The sequence below is a fragment of the Haliaeetus leucocephalus genome, unplaced genomic scaffold (genome assembly GCF_000737465.1).
Source record: "Haliaeetus leucocephalus isolate CR32 unplaced genomic scaffold, Haliaeetus_leucocephalus-4.0 Scaffold206, whole genome shotgun sequence".
NCBI lineage: Eukaryota > Metazoa > Chordata > Aves > Accipitriformes > Accipitridae > Haliaeetus > Haliaeetus leucocephalus.
The window spans coordinates 9,638,616-9,652,040 of NW_010972642.1; the positions used below are offsets into that span (position 1 = coordinate 9,638,616).

Sequence of the window (13,425 nt, forward strand, 5' to 3'; positions counted from 1 at the left end):
TACATTGTGCAGCAAGACTCTTCTCCTAGAGGACTTGTGTCAGCCAGATAAAGTTATGGTGTCTTTGAGCAAAAGGAACAGAAATAGCAAAACTGGGGGTGATTCACAGAGAGGGAACCCTGAGAGCCAGGAATGTAATTGCTCGCAGTGTGGCCACTCAGTGAAACTGCTACCAGTCTCCCTGAGTATTGTTCACTTACCGCCAGCTTGCACCAGGAACAACTGATGGCCACAATCTCTTTACTGTGGAAGGAGAATTTCTGCTGAAAGCCCTAGAATAAGCAGGAAAAAAAGAATTAAATTCCTCCTGACTACAGGAAAATTTACACCTTTAACTCTTGCCAGGTGACTGTGCTAGGTTAAATCAGTTCATTGAAGTCAGATACATTGGTTCAGCCTCAAAGCTCTTAGACACTAAACAGATTTTGGGAGGATAAAACAATGACAGGATTCACAGAGAAGTTTCTTCAACTGGGCATTTCACACACTTTTAAAAACACTTCTGCAAAATTTTATGCTTTTTCTTATATTTTGTAGTTTAAAACAACAGAAGAAATAGAGAAGGAATACCTATTTTAATGGATTTCTACAGACCTGACAGATTCAGATTTTGTGTTGAACAAAACATTCTCTCATTGCAGTTTTGTTTGCTCTAAATATAAACAAGAATTTGAGTTTTCCTTTTTTTTTTTTAAATACAAAGTGGAATCAGCTACAATGTCTGTGTGGAAATGTTCTGATTGGGAAATTAGGTCTATTGTTTTATTGAGCTGACTCAGATCAAAATCTTTTTAGTAAGTTCCAAAAAACCAAGATGGTCTGATTCACATCAAACAGATAAAAGAAAAATATTTCTTTATAGTTTTAAAGAGAAAAAGCCCACCATGACCAAAAAATATGAGATTTTATTCTCCCACAGAAGCGTTTCACTTTGTAGAATGCAATTTCAGCAGACATATTACTTTTCTCTAAATTCTAAGTCTGGAAAAGACCATTGGGTCATATACACCCTTCTTGCATATAACACAGGCAACAAATAGTAAGTTATACCCTAAAAATTTGTGTTCAGTTAAAGTTTATTTTAGCCAGAGAAAGAATGGATGTGGGCTGACAGCTGCAGAAATGGAAAGTCCAGAAGTTCATTGAACAGCTTGTCATAGTCACCTTCACTGCTTAAATTTCAGATTTGCAGTCATCTGGGTCCTTCATTCATTGGCTTCTGTCAAGCCTCTCTCTACTACAGTAAGTAGCCCATCATCACCCAGAATTTTCTAATTCAGTCTCTCTACCAAGTCACAAATTTGTGAGCCAGTTTTCTTTTCACCAGGCTGAGTTTTACCTAAATCTCTTACATGCTGGGCAATGCCCAAGACCCAATGAAAAGAGTTATAATTGGATTTAGTAACATCTAACAGGACATTGCCTCGCTTCTATAATTAAGGTTCTTTTCTTAGCTGCTGTGGAAAAGAACAGGAAGATGGACACCTGCAGGAAAAATGAGCCTGTTAGTGCTCAGTGCAATGACAAGTGTCAAGCACACCAAGAAGGAGAATTAAATGAACAACAAAAAACCCATCCAGAGATGCACTGGCCTTGTTAAGCGAGGGATTGAGCTACAATCTGTCCACACGTGGTAGTTGAGGACAACCCTATCAATACGCTGAAAAGGAAGAGGCTCTACCTGTCTGCCCAGCATGCAGAAGTGCACATTGCAGCTTCTTCTTAAGGTGTCCCCCAGCATGTATTCAAACCAACTTGCCAGATGGACCACACCACCAACTAAGACCTGCTCCTAAAGAGGCTTGTGTCACCTCTGCCTAGATTTTTTGTTTTATTATTTTTTTAATCCTTCCCCCTAGTGCCTCAGGTTTTACATTCAGAGAAATTCAAAGAGTAGATTCTTCACAATGATGGTGATTTGGCATATTCAGGTTTAGTAAGGGAGTGTGGTCAAATGGCTTCACAAAGAGAGGCCAGCCAGCTGCATCTGGCTGGGCACATCTAGTCTGCCATTCAATGTGGACACAAGAACAGAGTGACAGTACGTATGATACAAATGCTGGAACAGAGGTCTCACACTGGACAAAATGCTCTATTCTCATTCACTTACACCAGTGCTTCTTAATGTTTCTCACAAATCTCACTCTTTCTTGTCCCAACGTGTATTAAAAAAAAAAAAAAAATTATTTCAGCCCCTCAGGGGCATGAAATGTTTTGGTTTGTTCTGCTTTGGAACAACCAGGGGAGAAATTCTTCTCTCCCAAAACCTCCACTAATAAACCCTAAAATTCAGTACATTAATTCCACAGCCCATCAGTGGTGTATTTTAAACATATGGACTGAGCAGCTTGCCTGGTTCTGGATAGACCGTTTTTCATTTATTCAGTAAGCCATTTGGCTTTTAGGGAGTCATTAGAGAAAATGATACAGCAATAAAAACATATTAATGATAAGTAGCAATAAAACATCACTTTTCTTCCTCAAATTGCTTTACAAATGTGAGCTAATTCTTCCTAAGGATACATGTTTGAGGTAAGATAGTAATTATTTGAAAGCTAGCTTTACAAATAAAGGAACTGATAAAATAAAGCAATGCACTACAGGTCACAGAGAGATTTGATGGGTACTATCAAAGTAGAGGCAAAATGTGGGCCCTCTCCAGAAGGAAACAGGAGACCCGATTACCCAGGACATGGAGAAGGCTGAGGTACTCAACAACTTTTTTGCCTCAGTCTTCACCAGCAAGTGCTGTAGCCACACGGCCCAAGTCACAGAAGGCAAAGGCAGGGACTGGGAGAATGAAGAACTGCCCACCGTAGGAAAAGATCGAGTTCGAAACCATCTAAGGAACCTGAAGGTGCACAAGTCCATGGGTCCTGATGAGATGTATCCATGGGTCCCGAGGGAACTGGCAGATGAAGTGGCTAAGGCACTGTCCATCGTATTTGAGAAGTCGTGGCAGTCCGGGGAAGTTCCCACTGAATGGAAAAGGGGAAACATAACCCCCATTTTTAAGCAGGGTAAAAAGGAAAACCCGGGGAGCTACAGGGAGTCTGTCTCACCTTTGTGCCCGGCAAGACAATGAAGCAGATCCTCCTGGAAACTGTGCTATGGCACATGGAAAACAAGGAGGTGATTGGTGACAGCCAACATGGCTTCAGTGAGGGCAAATCGTGCCTGACAAATTTGGTGGCCTCCTATGATGGGGTTACAGTGTTGGTGGATAAGGGAAGAGCAACAGACGTCATCTACCTGGACTTGTGCAAAGCATTTGACACTGTCCCACACGACATCCGTTTCTCTAAATTGGAGAGACATGGATTTGACAGATTTGTGGTCAATGGCTCGATGTCCAAGTGGAAAGCAGAGATGAGTGGCGTTCCTCAGGGGTCAATATTGGGACCGGCACTGTTTAACATCTTTGTCAGTGACACAGACAGTGGGATTGAGTGCACCCTCAGCAAGTTTGCCAACGACACCAAGCTGTGTGGTGTGGTTAACATGCTGGAGGGAAGGGATACCATCCAGAGGGACCTTGACAGGCTTGAGAGGTGGGCTCATGTGAACATCATGAAGTTCAACAAGGCCAAGTGCAAGGTCCTGGACATGGGTCGGGGCAATCCCAAGCACAAATACAGGCTGGGCAATGAGTGGATTGAGAGCAGCCCTGTGGAGAAGGACTTGGGGGTATTAGTGGATGAAAAACTGAATATGAGCCAGCAATGTGCATTTGTGGCCCAGAAAGCCAACCGTACCCTGGGCTGCATCAAAAGAAGTGTGGCTAGAGGTTGAGGGAGGTGATTCTCTCCCTCTACTCTGCTTTGTGAGACCCCCACCTGCAGTACTGCGTTCAGCTCTGGGCCCCCCAACATAAGAAGGACATGGACCTGCTTGAGCAGGTCCAGAGGAGGGCCGCAAAGATGATCAGGGGGCTGATAGGCTGAAAGGAGGATAGGCTAAGAGAGTTGAGGTTTTTTAGCCTGGAGAAGATAAGTGTCCAGGGAGACCTTATAGCACCCCTTCCACTACTTAAAGGGGGCCTACAGGAAAGATGGGGAGGGACTCTTTAACAGGGAGTGTAGTGATAGGATGAGGGGTAACAGTTTTAAACTGAAAGAGGGTAGATTTAGATTAGATATAAGGAAGAAGTTCTTCACTGTGAGGGTGGTGAGACACTGGAACAGAAGTTGTGGATGCTCCCTCCCTGGAAGTGTTCCAGGCCAGGTTAGATGAGGCTTTGAGCAACCTGGTCTAGTGGAAGGTGTCCCTGCCCATGGCAGGGGGGTTGGAACTAGATGATCTTTAAAGGCCCTTCCAACCCAAACCATTCTATGATTCTATTGGTTTGAAACACTGGAGTATCCCATATTCTACCAGAAATCACCTCTTCTGCCTTGTCTCAGTGAGAAGGAAAACTAAAATTCAGTTATCTTGTTCCTGGGTCATGCAAGGAGGTCTTCTGCACAAATTTAGAAATTTTGGGATAGAAAATTAATTTCACCTTTGTAAGAATATCAGCCTAACAGTACCTGATTAGCTCTGATTCACTGGCACCCAATTCCTGTACAACACATGAAATCTCATGCTGCTAGCTGCTCCTCTGGAAATAAGCAGATGTGCATTGCAGGGAAAATATATTTGGAGGAAAAGAGCACCTGAATTCCCAGCTTGTGTTGGTGATTACAATCTATCTAAATAATGTGGATGAAAGTCCATGTTAATATAGACACCCACGCACACAAACAGAGCACATAGGGATTACTAGCTCCAATGTGTTTTGGTTATATTCTCACATGTATTTATCATTAAAGAGTATTTTCACATCAGTGTTAGAGCTACTAATAATTTTTTTGCATGTATTTTCCTATGATATTTATTCCCTTTTTAATGTTCTCAGAGCTATTCCAATGCAACATTACTGTAGGAGAGCCAGGTATTATTACAACTCAAATACAGACAGCAACAGAAGCACTTGGATGGTGATCTCTGCCAAAATAACAAAGAACTAAAATCGCCTTTCAAGTACTGGGAATTTCAATCCTACCATTATGTGCAGGGAAAACATACAGCTCTACATCAACCCACAGGCCTGTAAAGGGACCAGTAACAGAAAGAGATAGACACTGTAGCTGCACACTGCATACGTGTAGTGGACACACTGCTTTGGACACCACAGAGAGTAAAAAGAAGTAAAGTGGCTGCTTAGCATGATGGTCTAAGATGCATTCTCAGTCTCAGAAAATCCCTAAGCCACTGGTAACTGGAAGTATATGAAGAAAGGATCACTTTGCATTCATCCTTAAGCTTCTATTACTGCAGACAGTCATTAACTACTTGCCAGGTCACATGGTCTGAACGTTACTTTGTATTAAGGGAAAAAAAAAAAAATCTGATTTCTCTGATGATCCCAGGTAACAAACAGCTAATAACAGCTAAAAGCTATAAAACTATCTTTCTTTCCACCTGCAAGAGAAAGAAATGAGTTCTTAAACATCATGAATGGTGTAGAGGATGTGGTTTGGGAGCATTTATTTACCATCTCTTCCAACACAAGAGCTATGGAGCATTAGAAAAAACTAATAAGTGACAGGTTTGAAACAACCAAAATGTAGTTCTTCTCATAGCATGTAGTTAAGTTTGGGAATTGCTTGCTAAAGAATGTTGTAAACACTACAACTTTACAGGAACTGAAGGATCAACTAGACAAGACTACAGGAGAGAAAGTTATCATAGGCTGTTAAATATAAAGGCACCATTCCTGGAAATTCCTGAGACAAATTCTTAGAGGCCAGAAGACTGTTTTGGGGATGCATCACTAAACACCTGCCCCATCTTATACTTTTCCAAAATAAGCCACTATTGAACACTGGTACTTTATCTTGAGAGATATGGCCATCCTTCTGTTATAGTCTCCAGTTCCAAAAAAGGGGGAACCATCACAGCTAGTAGACAGAAATAGATTGTTTCACTCCACTGCACTCAGTAAGATTTTGAACAAGGCTTTCCAGGCTCCCTTCCCTAGGACTGATTTCTGCATATACTATTTTTGCAGTTCATCAGTGAAATCACCCCTGGGAGGAAGAGAAGAAAACTGAAGCTTAGATGAGAGTGTATAAGCTGTATCTGAGCTAGCAAGTAACGTGTAACAGTGGTAGCACAGGCTCTGTTGATACTGAGGACACTATACACAAGGGTTTTCAGAATTTTACTTTAGCTGTAGTGTGGTTGTGTGGACTGAATGCCCATTAGTAGCTGCAAAGTTAACTTTCAGTTAAGTTTAATCTAAATGGAATTCAGTTCATTTGCTGCAAGACTGTCCCATGTGTGAACCACGGTAAGTTATGACAATCAGGAAAATGCATTCCAAACTGCACTTCAGATCTAAGGTAGAACGCTGACATAGACGCCTCTGTTCTCCAGCTGTCAGGAAGTGTCAGCCACGGGACAGAAAGCACACAAAATATAAAGCCACAAAGCCATGCTAAGGATGTTGGGGAACATTAATTCTTTTCCACTGGCTTATGATTTGAAGCATGAGATGGTATACCCTAAATACTTTCTATACTGGTACTGTTACTAATGATCATTAAAATACTTAACCATCCAGTTCCAGCCATGGGATAGGACTAACATTACACAACAATGACATCTACCAGAATCATCAGATATTCCATGAATAATACTTTCTTTTAATGCTTTAAATTTACTGCCATTCCATTTCAATGATAGTTCCCTTTTTCTTGCATGACAAGAGAACATAAAAGACAGGTCTCACTCAGAGGTATAAGAAATGTAACAGCAGAGCACAAGGCAGACAAGTATTTTGCTGTAATAGGAGACTGCTTGGCTAATAAATATAATGGGGTTTTTTTCCTTGTCATTTTCCCTAATCCTTTCTTTTCTCGACAAAGAAACTACAAAGGAACTCTACTACAACACACCCATGTTAGTCTTAACTGAGTATTTCTCATTTAAGGGGAAAACTGTGATTTTTTTCTGAACTTCTCCATATCCATCAGGGCTGATAGGAATTTTAGGATGGACTGGTGATGTTGCCCACGTGAACGTACACAGCACAGGGGTTGATATGATAGGCAGTAAGTACTCCATTGCAAAATCATCTCCTAACGCCTCTAGGGGAGCTACAGACCAAAATGGCAGAGAAGGAAGGCAATATCACTGCAAAGTCATACCACAAGAATGCTGTATGCAAAGTGCCTTGCTGCACTGTTCGCATGTTACTTGCTATAAAAGGGCATCACATTTTTATTGCATGCTTTGTTGCAGCTGGTGATCTACATCAGTATCCAGAAACAAATCTGATTTTCCTCTGACTTAAGTGCTATGCCATGGAGACAAGACACAGTCTTTCTTACTAGATGATGTTAAGAGGGAGTCAGAAAGCATAATATAGTGCTAGAGAAAGGAAAATCAACCCCTGAGTCAATTTAATTTTTAAATATCTCTCAACAGATTTCAGGGGCTCATAATATTTCAGAAGAAAGGTCTTCAGTAGCTAAGGTAATTCTTACCCCTTTTTATAGCTTTTTAGAAATAAACTTTTACAATCTATGCAGCAGAGGAAATGTGAAACAGTCTCACAAATCTTAGAGTCTGCCAGGGCAGAAAGAAAGCAACAGCCTTTCTTTATTCAGAAGCCTGAAAAAATAGGCCATCACAATTTTGGCACAGAGGACAGCACCACAAGAACGCCATATTGCCACAGGGTTAGCTTAACGAAGAAAGAAGCTCAAGGAGCCACAGCCTTCTTCCTCATTTTCAGCAGCCAGTGCAGCGCAATGTCCCAGGACACGTGATGTGCTCATTCCTCCAGATGTAGCTGCCTTTTCTCTTCCCACATGGGAATCAGGGCTGCTACTACTCAACATATCAGGCTTGTCATCAGCCCTTAAGAGAGGCCAAGTGTTTAGGATAGAAAAATTTCAGAGACTAGAAGGACCTACTAGCTACTCTGAATTCATAAGTGCCCAGTGTTGTGCTTGTGCTGCACTGGAGATCTTACCTTTCCACACTGCTTACATTTCCCCTCCTGCCTCCGCCTGTGCACCCAGTGATGTCGGACAAAGTTCTGCAAAGGCAGGACAAAAAGAGATGTTATAGGAAGCAATGGCAGCTTGCACTCAATGATAACACCTGCGTGAAATCGGTTTACAGACATCAAATGAAAGGTCCCTTCAGTCAATACAGTCATTTCTGGAGCAAAATGCTGTAGTCCCAGTGGGAAACCCCAGACACAATCAAAACTGGAGAAGGAATGAGGATGAAATGGTGTTCTTTATCCATGTTGAAATGCAGCCAGAACTACTCTCTTGGTACACTTCTACAAAAAGAAGAAAGTTCATTACATGATGTGGAGATAATCATCACCTAAATACGGAGCAGAGAAGTGCCCAAACACTGCTGTGTTCAGCCACAGTGCAGGGCCCTACTCTATTCTGCTTGGAAATATAGCCTTATAATAATAATTAAAAAAAAAAAAAAAAAAAAGGAAATCACAAGTCAATGCAGGAGAAGGGAAGGATGGGAGGAAGGAGCATCATTGAAGCAGTCTTTTCTCACTGTTTGGACTACTTGCATCCTGGATGGCAGCAAGAGCTGAGCAAGAGACAGGAGGGTGAGCAGGACTGCTGCCCCTGCTTCTGTGCAGGCAAGGGGGCTAGAAGGGGTCTGCCTGTGCCATGCTGTGATGCCAGCCAACATTGAACATGGATGTGGCAGGGAATTGAGCTACCTCTGCTAAGAGCAAGCTGGCCACCAAAGCAGCTATAAAAGTTAAGAAATGGGTTTTGAAACACTGGCTTCTAACTAGGTAAGACAGATATATGTCAATAAAAACAATAAATACTCAGCACCTTCAGAGGAGCTGAATTCATACAGTAGCTAGAGGCAAATCATAAGGTTTTTGAATGTTGGATTTTTTTACTAAAAAATAAATAATCTTAGGACACTAGAGATACTTCTAGAAAAAAAATGAAGGGAGAGGCAAGTAGAAGGAGAGGGAAACAGAGAAAAAAATTTTAAAAATAGTTCCAAGATCAGGAATAAAAAAATAGTTCCAAGGTCAGGAAGAAAAAAAAAGTGTTACCAAAAAAAAAAAAAAAAAAAAGACAGACTAGCTGAATGAATAGGAAAAGAGACAACAAAGATGAAGTGGTTTCTGTCAGTGTAAGTAATGGAGTGCTTCAGCTAAAATTCATTTTACATTTATTCTGGGGAGGAGAACATGTCCCACTGGGAACCAATATTCTAAGACTTCTCTGAACCTAAAAGCACTGCTGCAGCTCCACACCAGGTGGATCAGCACACAAATCAAAAGAAAAGCAGTCATCATTTGTCCATTACTTACTTCTCTTGGAGATCTGGAACCTCCTTCTCGGAAAGTTGGTTTGCAGCGAAAATTAATCTGGCATTAAAATAAAGCTGTTAGAACTGAAAGTGAGCTGAGAGAAAAATTATTCCAATATGTTGATCTAGGCCAGACTTCCAAAATATTTTTTATCTATCAAAATATAAGCTTCACTAGCTGAACAAAGTAACTTACCTGGATGCCAGAAAAATCTTTTTTCATATGCCATAATAATTCTCCTTGCTAGACCCCTACAGAGCCCTTGTCTTCTCTACAGCTATTGCTGCCTGCTCAGTTCAACTATTTAAACTGTCTCCCCCTTGCCTAGAAGAAAACTGCTTCATTTGTTTGGTTTTTTTTCTGAAGAAGATAATTTGCAACCAAAGTGGACTTAAGCTGAGGTCTCAAAAGTTAAGAGAAGCTGGAAATCTAACTCTGTAAGACCTTTTTGCACATCCCCGCTTTATGTCTTCATAAACAAAAAATCTGCGGAGAAATCTTCATTCACATGAAGAACTGCAAATTACCCTAAATTTCTACCTTTTGCTTAGATCAGGCTGCTTTTATCCACCTCCCCAACCACAAATCATTTGGGGAGCATTGTACCACCTCATGCAGTGGTGTTGCCTCCTTCAGATGGGACGGGAAAGGCAGAAAGAGGACAAAAGGAGCTTCCATGAATGGAAAACATTTTGGGGAAGGTGAAGAGAAAAAGCATTTAACAAAAAGGGGGGCCTATGAGGAGGAAAAAAAAAAAAACCAAATCTTTTGAGGAAAGAAAATCAATAGAAATAAGAGCAGGAGGGATGTAAAGAAAAAAAATATACTGAAGAGAGGCATGGGAAAAGGCCAAAGGATATGTGAGGTAAGGATGCACTAAATGAAACAGATTCAAGCTTAAGTTGACTACCCTTCAAAGAATAAAACACTTAAGGATACTGCACAGCTATGCTTTTGTTATGAAGCTAGAAGTATAGAGTTTCCCCAAATTCAAATACAACCCTTCCCCTTCTCATATAAATAAGTTCTACCCTCATTTAATAATGGTCATCTAAATAATAGCTCAAGGGATGGAAAAAAAAGTAATATGTAAACAAAATACTTATTACTTAAGAAGAAATGAAAAACATAGCAATATCAGTCTTCCTCCACTGCTCTTCACCTGGAATTGCAATTTTTTGTTTCACTGCTGAGTTGTGGCAGGCTGAAAAGACCCCCAGCTTATAGTTGTTTTACTTACAACTTACACCTTGCCAGCGAGGGCCAAGTAGAAGACTTGTGTGCCAGTTTTAAACTCCACAGAGCTTAAGAGGGATGCAGACTTTATAACAACCCTCTGCCAAGAGGTGAAGTTCATGGTCTCCAGAATGATATAAACAAGCTCAACAGAATGGGTTTTACCTAAGTGCTCATTTGCTCCAGCTGGCAATGCCACCAGCTCTCTGGGCTATGGAGAGTCAGCACTGCTGCTGATGAAGGAAGTCATGAAAAATTCACTGGCAATATTTTGTGCTGAAAGTGTGCGCTAACACTAATTTCACTGTGGGTAAAAGCATTGGGATAGAAATGGTAGCTCTCCAACTTGGTATTATGGCAATCACTGTGACATTTGTCAACACAAGTCCAAATACTTGGTAAGGCAAAAACTCTTTCCAAGGGTTGCTGCTATAAATCTGTTATGCATCAACTTTTTAAAGAAGAACAACATTGCAAAACATATAGGAGTGAAAATGAAGCTCTAATGAAATCGATGGGGAAATTCCCTCTCATATTTCTTTACACATACCCCACCAAGAGAGAAAGGGGGAGGGGGGAGATTTCTTTAACACATGACCAGTTAGGCATAACAAAGACAAATCACTGGTAGGAAGACTGAAGTCAGTGATAGATATTCTATAGGCGCTTGGCAGTGACGAGGGCTCCTTGAAGGAATTGAGAAGCAGGACAGATGCTCACAGAAATAATGGTACTATAAAGGAAAGGTTTGATGTTTTCCTTTTTAAAACCTAGAACTTAATTTTTGAAGTTTTGAGGAGAAAACAGTATAGTCTAGTAAATACAGTGAAAGATGTTCATAGTAGCATCTTATGCTGCATTGCTTGTAATAAATATAGCTGTCATAAAATGAATTATGCTGGGTTTAGGTGAGGAATTTCAAGGAATTTTGTGCATGACAGGATGCTGCATTTTCTAGCTTCAATTTTCAGTCTAGAAGTAGAGGAAAATTATTTTTATAAACATAAAAAATGTGAATTCATTCTGTGTTTTGGAGGTGGGTGGGTTGGTTTTTTTTATGGTTCACAGGGTTTGTCTATTTTAAAAAATAAATTGGAATTTTAAGTCAAATTTTTTAACAAATATATTGTTATACCAGCTATGAAAACCTAATTTGGCATATGGTGTTTTCCAGACTGAAACCTCAGTAAAAGAATTAAATGAGTGTTGTCCACATCAGGCTCCAGAAGATGGCAATGTCTTACCTTCTCCAACTGCTCCATGCATGCATTGTGGACCACAATCTTGCAGGCAGCACACTTCCTCCGCAGAGCAGATTTCTGCAAGAGGAAAGGGAGATGTGTGTGCATGGAGGTGCACTATACCCAGGAGGAAAAAAGTTAGCTGTGAAACAGGAGATGTTTCGCTCCTTATGTGACATATATTTTTTCCTCTCTTGGTGCTCTCAACTGTTCCATATATTGAAAAAAAAAAAAAGGTCTGAAGCTCTTCCAGTTAAGAATTGGACTTTGTGAAAAAGACAGAGCCACAGTACTCCAGCTTGTGAACTAGAAGTAAAAGGCTCCTTTTAGGTAGCAGATGCAGCCATTAACAGTGCAGATCATCACCCTAAAAGGGAGTAGCCTACAAAGATGATGAGCAGAGCCAGTGAAAAGAGGAGAAAAATCATACATGCAAATCAGAGAACTCAGACCAGTTCCGAAGAGTATCTCATTTCATGCTTTTCATATAATATTTAATTTGATGGGCCTGACCATTGCCTTGCAGAAAAATACTTGGGTACTTGGGTCATTTAGCAGAGAATGATAACCTTCTCACAGAATGCTGTTAAATGTCTACGAAATGTTACAGCAGGGACAAAATTCTCAACCTAATTATGCTGGTTAGTTTTATTAATTTCAGTAGGGTTTTTAAAATAATTTCCATTGAGTCCCCTGGGCCAAAGCATATCAAAGGCAAGAGAATGCATCCAGGAGAGAGAGAATATATTTACTTTTTTTTTTTCTTGCATATACTCAATTTAATAAACCAAAAGGAATTAATTTTCATAGAACTTTAACTTATAGACTTACGCTTGAGGGACAGAAAATTTATAAACACACGGTAAGTTGAGACTGATTTGCTGCAGATTTTTACATTCAATTTATTCATGTTCATTTAAATATCTAATTATTTCTTTAAAATTTTCAACATATTGTAAATAAACTCACAAAGAAATAGGGAACACAGCTTTGGCTCACATTATAGAATAATTATTATAATTTTACTGAGTCTCATAATTATCTAGATACACCCTAACTGTATATGTTTACATGTATGTGGAGTGTTGTTCTAATGTTTCACCTGAAGAATCATGACATTGTGTAACAGACTAAGCCTTCATGCATTTTGTGACTTGTTAACCTCAAGTATGTTTTTAGTCTCTGTGTTTACCAAGAAGAGTGAGACAACATAACAGAATCGGTCCCCAAGATGAAAAACTGCAAAAAGCAAACAAAGGTAAATGCCATACAAGCAGCTATTTTTTTAATATCTTGCTTTTTAAGTTGTTCTCATGATTTTTGAATGCTGGTGATATTGCAAGTACTTACAACCATTTATAGTGAGAGGCTAGTAAAAATTCAGGCTGTCTTTTCCATTACTTCTAACTTCTTTGATTTATCATGAAATGTCAATGCCATATTCCAGAGATAATGAGTAAATGTTCTGTATAGGCTAAAGTTTTATGCAAAGCCTGTGCAGCTACAGCTTAATTATTTCTCACCACTTCTCCACTGAAAACATTTGATCTTAAATAGTGTACATGTAAAAGAGCTAAGTCA

The 13,425-nt window shown here is 40.0% G+C and overlaps 1 protein-coding gene across 1 annotated transcript in view; it reads right to left on the reverse strand.

The window, feature by feature from the left end:
- The window catches only part of DGKI (diacylglycerol kinase, iota), a 121,375-nt gene extending 109,510 nt beyond the window's left edge, over positions 1–11,865 (reverse strand). The window contains exons 1-4 of the mRNA XM_010566252.1: positions 11,848–11,865; positions 9,368–9,424; positions 8,024–8,089; positions 201–272 (exon numbers count right to left, since the gene is read on the reverse strand). Coding sequence (XP_010564554.1) covers positions 201–272; positions 8,024–8,089; positions 9,368–9,424; positions 11,848–11,865 — 213 coding nt within the window. The remainder of the gene's footprint in view (positions 1–200; positions 273–8,023; positions 8,090–9,367; positions 9,425–11,847) is intronic.
- Positions 11,866–13,425: the final 1,560 nt, after the last annotated feature.